Source organism: Chionomys nivalis, chromosome 14 (genome assembly GCF_950005125.1).
Source record: "Chionomys nivalis chromosome 14, mChiNiv1.1, whole genome shotgun sequence".
Classification (NCBI taxonomy): Eukaryota; Metazoa; Chordata; class Mammalia; order Rodentia; family Cricetidae; genus Chionomys; species Chionomys nivalis.
In genome coordinates this window covers 9,853,209-9,864,411 of record NC_080099.1, presented here as the reverse complement: position 1 = coordinate 9,864,411, position 11,203 = coordinate 9,853,209, and the positions used below count along the sequence as shown (strand labels likewise).

The 11,203-nt window shown below is 49.1% G+C and overlaps 1 protein-coding gene across 1 annotated transcript in view; it reads left to right on the top strand.

Annotated features, from left to right (window-relative positions):
- The first annotated feature begins 4,396 nt into the window (after positions 1–4,396).
- The window catches only part of Pstpip2 (proline-serine-threonine phosphatase interacting protein 2), a 73,145-nt gene continuing 66,338 nt past the window's right edge, over positions 4,397–11,203 (top strand). The window contains exon 1 of the mRNA XM_057788761.1: positions 4,397–4,580. Within this exon, the coding sequence (XP_057644744.1) occupies positions 4,548–4,580 (33 nt within the window). The 5' untranslated portion in view covers positions 4,397–4,547. The remainder of the gene's footprint in view (positions 4,581–11,203) is intronic.

Here is an 11,203-nt window from a genome sequence, read left to right as displayed (position 1 = left end):
ATGTTCATCACAGTAATAGCTCCCAAACAGAGAGATGCTGGGTATTCTCAAGACTGAAAATCATACAAGAATTTTTTTGTTAATATTTATTTATTATGTATACAATATTCTTCCTGTGTGTACACCTGCAGGCCAGAAGAGGGCACCAGACCCCATTACAGATGGCTGTGAGCCACCATGTGGTTGCTGGGAATTGAACTTAGGACCTTTGGTAGAGCAGGCAATGCTCTTAACCACTGAGCCATCTCTCCAGCCCCCTCATACAAGAATTTAAATGCTACTGAAGAGTTTTGAAAATTTTGAAAATTTTGGCTGGCAGCAAACTTACAGGGTAGAAATACGAAGCTGAAAACGGCCCACAGTGACGAGCAGGTCTGTCTTCCTTCTGGGCCACTTGCTCCCTACTCTCTCGCCTCAGAGAGGACCACTTAAAATGTAACTTTATTCTTTGATCTCCCTTTTGAAGCAGTAACTTCTTTGGCATCTTCTTTTTACTCCATTCAGAAGTCTATCTGAGCCGGATATGGTGGTGCATGCCTTAATCCCAGAACTTGGAAGGTAGGTAGATCTCTGTGAGTTTGAGGCCAGCCTGGTCTACATAGTGAGTTCCAGGACAGCCAGGGCTACACAGAGAAGTTCTGTCTCAGAAAAAAGTATATCTGATGACTCTTCATTTATCCTGCTTGCACAGGATTGTGAATATATATGTAATATATATATATATACACCCCCAGAGATAGATATTTGCTTATTTTTATATTTTGCTCAAATAATTACTCTACTGTATGTGAGGATATATTTAGAGTACATTGTCATTTGAACAGACAGGCACATGATATATTTGAGGGATACAGCCAGCTGTCTCTTTAAGCAGATTTTCCTTTTTTTAAAAGATTTATTTATTAATTATGTATACAGCATTTTCCCTACATATATGCTGCAGACCAGAAGAGGGCACCAGATCTCATTACAGATGGTTGTGAGCCACCATGTGGTTGCTGGGAATTGAACTCAGGACCTCTGGAAGAGCAGTCAGTGCTCTTAACCTCTGAGCCATCTCTCCAGCCCCAGATTTTCCATTTTTTCATGCAAGAGGTCTATTTGCTCACACAGCAGCCAGTGCTGTATGGCATCAAACTTTATGTTAGGAAAAAAATGTACCCATAACTTTAGAAGTCTATGAAATGGTGATAGGTTAAGAAGAAAAACTCAACATTTTGTGTACAGAACTTAGCCACGAAATGTATATCATTGAAAGAGACTATGCCAAGCCGGGCGGTGGTGGCGCACGCCTTTAATCCCAGCACTTGGGAGGCAGAGGCAGGCGGATCTCTGTGAGTTCGAGACCAGCCTGGTCTACAAGAGCTAGTTCCAGGACAGGCTCCAAAACCACAGAGAAACCCTGTCTCGAAAAACCAAAAAAAAAAAAAAAAAAAAAAAAAAAAGAAAGAGACTATGCCAAAATACTCACAGTAGTTGTAATGAATGGTCTAGTCAGTGTTTCGTTATTGCATACTTTCTGTGGTAGTATTAACATTGCTATCGAGAATATACTAAGTTTCTCATAGACCCATAGATAGAGCACACACTTGTCCTTTAAGCACAATACTTGTCAGGGTGATGAATTTAAGGACATTTGAGGAGGGGCTGGAGAGGCTTCGTGGTTAGGAGTGAGCATCGCTTACTCTTCCAGAGGATCCACGTTCAGTTCCCAGCACCCATGCGGTGTGTCTCACAACTGCCTGTAACTCCAACTCCAGGGGTTCTGGCCTCTGCTGGTGTAGGAACAGAAGTATCCTCCACATGACTGTCCATGAGTACCCTTTGCATGTACACATGAAAAGTATACTTTAAGACCCACAAAACACCCCACAGACTAGTCAGTGGGTAAAGTGCTTTGTGTCAACTGTGAAGAGTTAAGTTCGATTCCAACTACACATAACATGGGCATGCATAGGTCTCCACCTTTGCCAAACACACATTTAATAGACAAATAAACAAGTGCAATAAATAACAATAACAAAAACAGTTGAAGAGTATTTTTCTGGCAGCCTGAACAACCACTTTCAATTTTCAATTGTACCATCAGGGGGTGGAAGAGAGTTAAAATTCAGAGATCTTAGAAGCCTGTGTCAGGAAAACCGAGCCCATTGTCGCATGGGGCCCTGACTTAAGACTTGAAACTGACTTAAAAGTAATATACATTACAAATTAAAATATAAGCCAGGCATAGTACCACACTCCTTTCATCCCAGCACTTGTGAGGCAGAGGCAGGTGTGTCCCTGTGGGTTGGAGGCCAGTTGGTGGACATAATAAGTCCTAGGAGAGCCAGAGCTACATAGTGAGACTCTGCCTTGGGAAAAAAAAAACAGGAAAGAAATAAAAATATAGATAATGAGAATTGCATGTAATATATTTGTCCCAAGTTTTCCGATGGGTATTGTGGCACATGCTTATAATTCCAACAACATTGGAAGCTGAGGTAGAAGACTTGCTAATTCAAGACCTGCATGGGCTACAGAGTGAGTTCAAGGCCGTCATGGGTATCTTAATAAGACGGTGTCTCAAAAACAAGCAAGTGAGCAACAAGAAATCCTAACGCTAGGACAGAGGAGAGAGACAGAGAGAGACGTGGGGGGGACAGAAAGAGGAAGGAAGGAAAGGAGAGGGAGGGGGGAGGGAAGGAGGGAGGGAGGGGGGAGGGAAGAAGGGAGGGGGGAGGGAAGGAGGGAGGGAGGGAGAGAGAGAGAGAGAGACGTGGGGGGGACAGAAAGAGGAAGGAAGGAAAGGAGAGGGAGAGAGGGCGGAGGGAAGGAGGGAGAGAGGGGGGAGGGAAGGACGGAGGGAGGGGGGAGGGAAGGAGGGAGGGAGGGAGGGAGAGAGAGAGAGACTTTTCCAGGAAAAGTCTTGGTACTGTCTCCAGTGCTCCAGCTTCCGGGATGTATTCCTGTGCCATGTGTGGTCCACTCACCCCTGCAGTCCAGCTTACCTGGATGCACACCTCCTGATGCACACCTGGCCTCTGCTGCTCCTCGCAGGTGCAGCCAGGCTTCCCTGTCTTGGCTCTATCTCAGCTTACTACTTTATGTGCATGAGTCTTTTGCCTGGATGCATGTCTGTACACTATCTGCATGCCTTTGCAAGCAAGAAGTTACTGGGTGAAAAAAAAAAAAAAAAAAAAAAAGAAGTTACTGGGTGTTAGGTTTCCTGGATCTGGAGTTAGGGATTGTTGTTACCCGCCAAATGGATACAGGGAATTGAATTAAGTTCTTTGGAAAAAACTTCTTAGCAAGTGCCCCTAACCTCATTGTTGTGAATGCTCATGAAGTCAGGTAAAGAAATGGATGTATGTCCTTGGAGAGTACCAGGGCTGGAGGCTCGCTCCGCTCCGTCTCATCCCTGCCATTGCAGATGACCTTACTGGTGGGACTTGGGGACAGAGTTTGTGAGCGTCTTCTAAGTGCTCCACAGTTACCCTGCGCTGTGCCTGGATCTAACTAGAACCTGTTGAAGTGGCAAATGCTTGCTTCGGTCTGATGGATAATGGGCTCCTTGTCCTTAGTCTTGGTAGCTTTAACCTCCATTCTCTCCCCAATGTCTCCCCAAGAAGACATTGCGCCAAGTCTTTTGCCCTTGTTATGAAGGACAGACTTCTAACTTTGGTATCTTCATCCCCTAAATAAGTGTGAATTCGGGCAAGTCTTTCAGCCTCTCTGAGTTTCAGTCTTGGGGCTAGGCACACGAACAGAGCAACACTTTGTCTACTACCTGACAAGGAAGGGTCTGACTTGCCCTGGGGTCCTATTTGGTTGGCTTATTTATGAGGCAAGGTCTCCTTACACTGTAGCCTAGGCTGGATTTGAAACGCACACTCTCCAGTCTGTTCCCTCAGTATTGGATTTACAGATGAGAGCCTCCTTTTTCCTTGGAGTCTGTCGGGCGGGCGAGGGAAGCAGCCCGGCTCTTACTGATGGGTGAGACTGGTGGTGGAGAAGGGTTCTTAACTGAATTCAGGTTAGGATGTAGAGTTGACGGGAAACATCGGTAATGCATTTTTTTCTTGGCATTTTAGACTAAAACCTGAAGTCACCAGGGCGGTGCGTGTTCTCCATTAGTTGTAGCATCGGTACCATAAGCAAATAGGAGACCGAGAGGGCCTGGTGGGAAGAGCCCGGAGTGGGCTTCCGGAGGGAGAAGCGCTGGTTCTGACAGTCGTTCAGGGGTCCTACAGGACGGGGTTCAGACTGGCAGCCCCCGGCGGAGCTGCCTGTGCAGCCGCGCCCTAGGGCCAGGGCGGGCTGCCCTCTGCAGGTGCGTGGAGCGGGCGGGGCGCGGGGCGAGCGCAATCGGGCGTGGCTTAGGACCCGGGGCGGCTTCCCGGAGCGACAGTGGAACTCCGAAGTTGCGCCCGGACCTTGGCCCTGACGGTCGCAGTTCCCGGCGTGATTCGGCCCGCTGTCCTCCGCCGCCATTCGCTGTCCTCCGCCGTCACCCGCTGTCCTCCGTCGCCACCCGCTGTCCTCCGCGTCCAGCCCTCGGCGCCGGCATGACGGGCTCGCTGTTCAAGGCAAACTTCTGGGTGAGTGAGCGCACGCGGGAGCTAGCTCAGGGTGTGCGCCTCTACCCGGCAAATCTGTTCCCCGGGCCGCGCTGAGTCCGGAGCGCGCCCTCCCCAGAGCACCTGGGACCTGACGTCACCCCTGGTTCTCACGCTTGAAAACTGAAGCCCGAAAGCAGGGAGCCGGCAGGCCCCCGCGGTGCCGAGTCCCGCAGACCTGGGAGAACCGGGACATGGGCGTGTGGCAATCACGCTGGGGTTCTCGGCTGGAACTTTGCCCTGCCTGGCAGTCCCGTTTTCTGATTTCCCTCCCAGGCCACAGAGCACCCCCGGAAAGCCATCGCGCGTGTGAGAGCTGGTAGTTCCTAGGTACCAGGTCTTCTCCCCGCTTCATTTAGACATCCTTTTCTCATATCGTTACCCTGCAACTACCTATCCTCCAAGCACCGTTGTAGTTTTAAGGCAGGGTAAGACGCTGACCCAGACCTTTTTCTAGGACCCTGACTGTTCCTCCTTTAAGCTAAGAGTTGCCTACCACACCATTCTTCTGCTGTGGCCCCAGCGACGACAGTTAGAGCCTATCGTGTTCCTTTTGCTTGAGGTTGTGAGGTCCTTTTGGGGCCCTGACAGGAAGGCAAAGGGCTGGGTTAGCGTTACAAGGATTAGCAACCTTCTACTTGGTCCTCATAGGAAACCTGGTGAATCTCCAGACTTTTTATACTGTGGGAAAAAGGACAGACCTATATGCATTCACAGTAGAGTATTTTTTGACCAACAGTTGAGGTACAGAGGCTTAAGCGGATGGTATGTTCGCACAGTCCCGGGGATGCCTGCAGCACATCTGGCCCTGGAGCAGGCTTTAGTCAAAGTGTTCAGGAAAAGACTGCTGTTGCCCTTCGACTCTGGATATCTTAGCTTGCGTTCAGTTAAGGACCCAGGACCCTTCTCCATCAGTCCCAGAACCCAGCAGTAAGAGCCATGGTTTCTTTCCTTTTCTTCCAAGTCACCTAAAAACCCAGAGCTGGACGCTAAATCCCAGCACCCGGGAGGCTGTGCCTTCATCCTCAGAAACTCTTGGCAGCCTCCAGCAGTCCCATGGGCATCCTGACAGGAATGGATAGGAGGAGGGGCATAGTGGAGTCTGAGTTGAGACTTGGGTGAAGGTCTAGGGGTAATGGTGGTGGTGGTGGTGTATCGAGGGGGTGGGGTTTCTGGTCTGCTTTCAAAAGCTACCTGCGGTCCCAGTAACACTTTGCAAAGGTGTTGTCCATCTCTAGTTCCTGCAGTTGTTTGATTCAAATAATGAAAATGACTGTATTGTTTCCTGTGCGGATTATTAGGTCCTTTAAATGCTAAACCTCCCAGTTACCCTTGGAAGGAACTGACTCACCGTGGTATTTTACTGATGAGGAAACTGAGTGACAGAGTTTAAGCAACATTCTCAAGGCCCTAGAGCTGATGAATAGTGGCCCAGAGCTCTTCATGAACTAACTGCTCTCCCACGTGTCTCCAAGGGGGTGGCATTGAGAGTGAGCCAGTCCCTCCAGTGCGTGTGGGACATGTCAGGCCACCACGTTCGTGAGAGTCTTCCTTTCTCCTGCAGCAGGTCAGGAGTTCTTGGCAGGTAGACAAGATCTGACCGTCAGTGAAATCCTCAACATCAGCTTGCATGCTTGCATTGTGTATACCTCAGTTGAGGCAGATGGGACTTGCATGCTTGCATTGTGTATACCTCAGTTGAGGCATATGGGACTTGCATGCTTGCATTGTGTATACCTCAGTTGAGGCAGATGGGACTTGCATGCTTGCATTGTGTATACCTCAGTTGAGGCAGATGGGACTTGCATGCTTGCATTGTGTATACCTCAGTTGAGGCAGATGGGACTCGCGGGGCATCAGGACCTGGGAGAAAAGGCACAGAGGGAGCTGTTAGAAGAAAGGCCACTTGCCAAGGAGTCATGCTTTTTAGGAAACAGGGAAAAAGACTTGACCGAGTTGAGGTTGGAACAGTGGCCGTGTTTCATGGTCGAGAAACTTGTGGCTGGATGAGGCAGAGAAGTTTGAAAACATAAGCAGGCACTGACTCCCTGGGTTTAATAAGTATTTGCTCTATATAAAGTGCTCTCTAGGAGAGATGGCTCAGCAGTTAGGAGCACTGGGGCCTGGGTTCAATTCCCAGGACCCACATGGCAGCTCAGAGCTGTCTGTAACTCCAGATCCAGGGCATCTGATGGCTCACACAGATAAGCATGCAGGTGAAACACCAGTGCCCGTAGACTAAAAATGAAGTGCCCTCTGGCAGGTGTGGCATTTGCTGGGGTTCAGTCTGTCACCAGCTTTGCTGGAACAATAGACATCTCCTGAGGGAGGGAGGTAGAAAGGGAAGGTGCCTTTTTTTTTCTTTTGGTTTTTCAAGATGGGTTTCTCTGTGTAGCTCTGGCTGTCCTGGAACTAGTTCTGTAGACCAGGCTGATCTCAAGCTCACAGAGATCTTCCTGCCTTTGCCTTCCAAGTGCTGGGATTAAAGGCATGTACCAGCACTGCCTGGCCTTTTTTTTTTTTTTTTTTTTTTTTTGGTTGAGAGGGAAGGTTTTGGCTGTAGGTGTTTGACCTCAAGAATATATAGGGGAGGGCTGGAGAGATGGCTCAGCGGTTAAGAGCATTGCCTGCTCTTCCAAAGGTCCTGAGTTCAATTCCCAGCAACCACATGGTGGCTCACAGCCATCTGTAATGAGGTCTGGTGCCCTCTTCTGACCTGCAGACATACACAGAGACAGAATATTGTATACATAATAAATAAATAAATATTTAAAAAAAAAGAAACATTGATTATAAAAAAAAAAAGAATATATAGGGGAGGGCTGACTGTGGCAGCACACGTCTATAATTCCAGGAGTCTGAGGCAGAAAGATTGAAAGTTCAAGGCTAAGCTGGGCTATATAGCTGGACTCTGTCAGGAATATAGGGGAGGGAGGGTCCTGGGAATGGAGAGTAGTTATCTGGTGCCAAGGAAACTGAATCGAGAAGTCTGTTCCAGGGTGGAGGTCATGGACTGGGAAGGGAGGCAGATATAGAAACCACAGAGATAGATATAATTAAAGCCATAGGCTAGGTTAGTCAGCTGCGGGTCAGCAGCTGAAGCAAGGAGAGGGGCCTAGAGCTTTTGTGGAAGGGGAACTGGAGAATGAGGTGGGGGGGTGTCCTGAAGGAGGAAGTCAGCAGGAGGAACTGGTTTGTGGAGGCAGAAGTGACAATGAACAATATTTAGTCAGGTGTTACACCTGTAGAGGCCTGAGTACAAAGCTCCCTCTGCCCCAGGCTCTCTTGGAAAGTCCAAGCTTGCCCTATAGTTTCAGGCTCACCCTGCAACTTCAGGTTTGCCCGGCAGTTCTAGGCTTGTCCCACAGCTCCAGGCTCATCCCACAGCTCCAGGCTCATTCCATAGCTCCAGGCTCACCCCACAGCTCCCTCACCCCACAGCTCCAGGCTCACCCCACAGCTCCAGGCTCACCCCACAGCTATAGGCTCACTCCACAGCTACAGGCTCACCCAGCACTTCCAGGCTCACCCAGCAGCTTCGGGGTCACCCTTCATTTCCAGGCTTGCCCCACAACTCCAGGCTCACCCCACAGCTCCAGGCTTGCCCACACCTCCAGGTTCGTCCCACAGCTCCAGGCTCACCCCTCAGCTCCATGCTCACCCCGCACGTGCCCCATAGCTCCAGGCTCGCCCCGCAGCTCTGGGCTAGGTTGATGAGTATTGAGGACGTCCTGTCAGAGGAGTATTTTCCAGGCGAGAGGACAGGGTGTCAGCTATCAGAGTTTGGGAGTATTCTAACATTTTGGACATTGCAAACCTGTCAGCAAGTCCTCTAGTGTTTGCTGGTCAACAGCGACCAGCTGGCAGAGACCCCTCTGCTTCTTGGGAGAGGGTGCCCTGGGACAGTGCATGGAGAAGCATGACATCCAAGGCTGGCAGCAGGGCCTCTTAGGCTAACTTGTATCAATGGCTTGGCGACTTTGTGCAGGTTGCTTAAGTCCCAAAGCTTCTGTTTTTGCCTTTTTTTTCTGTATATAATAGTGGAAATAATGCCGGTCTCTTCCATGAGAGCCTTGAGAGATTAAATTATAGAGTTGAGCGTAGTGACTTGTACCTTGTAATTGTTAGCTGTTGTTACTATTGGCACAAGTGACAAAGGACGTTAGGGACAGCTACTCAGGAGAAAGGATGAAGAGATAAGTCGAAGAGTAAGCACTTTGGGGGCCAAGATGGTTCAGTGGGTAAAGCACACACAGTGAAGTCCAGGGACCTGAATCCAATCCCCTGGGCCCACATGATGGAAGAACAGAACCAACTCCCACAAGTTGACCTCTGACCTCCACACATATGCTGTGGCATGCTTACTTTAAAATAAAAAAAATTAAAGTTAAACAAAAGAGACAGTAACCAGGCATGGAACCTCACACCTTTAATCCCAGCACTTGGGAGGTAGAGGCAGGGGGATCTTTGTAAATCTGAGGCCAGCCTGGTCCCTCAGAGCTAGTTATAGAGCAGCTAGGGCTACATAGAGAAACCCTGTTTTGAAAAAAAAAAAGAAAAAAAAAAGAAGAAGAGGAGGAGGAGGAAGATGAGTGGCAGTAACAGCATTTGCTGGATGCCTGATTTAAGAAGGAGAAAGGGGACAGGGAAAGGCAGGGACCAAGGAGACAATCAGGAAGTAGCTATCACCGGCTTCAGAGAGGAACAGGCCGAAGCTGAGAGGATCATGATCAAATTCAATGCTGCTCCTGAAAATTTAGCTGACACACTCATTTTATGCAAATGTCCTATGAAAACAGTTATTTAAAGGAACCTTTTGAGCTAGTGAGATGGTTCAGTGGGTAAAGGCACTTACCGTCAAGCCTGACAACCCGAGTTTGATCCCTGGAGCCCACACAGTGGGAGGAGAAAACCAAGTCCGACAAGTTGTCTTCTGTGGACTGGAGAGATGGCTCAGCAGCTAAGAACACTGGTTTAAAACAAAACAAAATAATAGCAAAACACTGGCTGGTCTTCCAGAGGACCCAGGTTCAATTCCCAGCACGTACATGGCAGCTCACAAGTTCTCCTCTGGTTTCCACATGTATACTGTGGCACCCTGCATGCCCCCCAATAGACAAATAAGTGAAAAATAAACAGAAAAACACATAAGGGAACCTTTTGGTAGGTCTGCTTTACAAGGAAGTAATCAGTATTCAAGAAGTGTATTTGAAGGTTTATGTTTACGAGTGTTCTCCCTCATGTATAAGCATGTATAAGCACCATGTGTATACACTTTCCAGGAGGGCAGAAGAGGTCCTTGGAGCCTCTGGAACTGGAATTATGGGTGGTTGTGAGGGCTGGGAATTGAACCTGGGTCGTCTGTAAAAGCAGCAATTGCTCTTAAAATCGGAGCCACCTCTTCAGCCCCATTGTTAGTAGTTTCGAAAACAAGAACTCAGCCATGGTGGCTCATGCCTATTATCTCAGTGGCTAGGAGGCCGAGGCAGGGGGATTCCTTTCATAAGTTGAAGGTCATCTCAGGCTGTGTCATGAATTCCAGGCCATCTTGGGCTACAGAATGAGATCCAAGAGACAAAATAGAAATCTATGGGATCAGCCCTGATGAGGTTTGCCTTGTTATCTGTGCACGCTCTTCAGCTTGTATCACTTCTCATGGCTGAAGAGGCCTAACTTAACATCAGTGCAGCCGACAAGCACTACGGGGACTAGGCCTCACCTTTACAAGAACCAGGAAAAGCCACAGACTGTACCCTGCAGGGGACCAATCAGAATTAGGACAAACAAGTACCAGATGCTCCAGAACGTTAAGAACATCTTATATATAGGTTCTCAGTTTCCTTGCAGCAACACCAGTACCAGTCTTCGTTTGACAAGACTCCTGCCACCCCACTCCTGTCCAATCAGGAGTGCAACCCTTATCTGAATCCGGAATTCCCCTACTGCCCCGTCCTTTACTTCCCCCTGCCATAACTGAGCTTAATGCTGCTCTCCCTAATCCAACCACTGTGCAGAGGGACAGAGAGCCCTAACTCGAGCTTGCAATAAAGGCTCTTAGCTTTTGCATACAGACCCCTGGTGGTCTCTAGGGGGCTCATGACATGGGTGGGGAGAGTTGGGTAGGCAGTGCTATGCGATTTATCTTGGTTAACTTTGATGGTTCCACACCAGAAGGAGACAATTATCAGTGACGTGGTTTCCAGAGCTTCAGCACAGATGCGAGATGGCACTCTTCAGATGAGGGTGTGCTCAGACAAAAGTGCCTTTCCGCCGTGGGCATGCACAGGCGACTGTAGAACCAGTTCCAGAAGAGACAGAGAGAATCACATCCTCTCACCCTAGCGGGTTTCCAGGAGCCTCATTTGAGCACGAGGTCCTGCCCGTGCCTGAAGGGCGGCTTTCCTGGGCCCACGGCTCTGGGTCTGGAATAGCCTCCCAGTCATGATCAGCACCCTACTCCTGCCTTGGATGGGACCCCTCACTCTACCTGGAGATTGTCCAGAGGAAGTTTGGGTCCCTTCCTAATTAGCTCATTACCCAGCTATCAGCCCACAGCTGTTCCTCTGTTCCAAACCTTTGGCCTTAGAGTGGCCCCCACCCCGGTG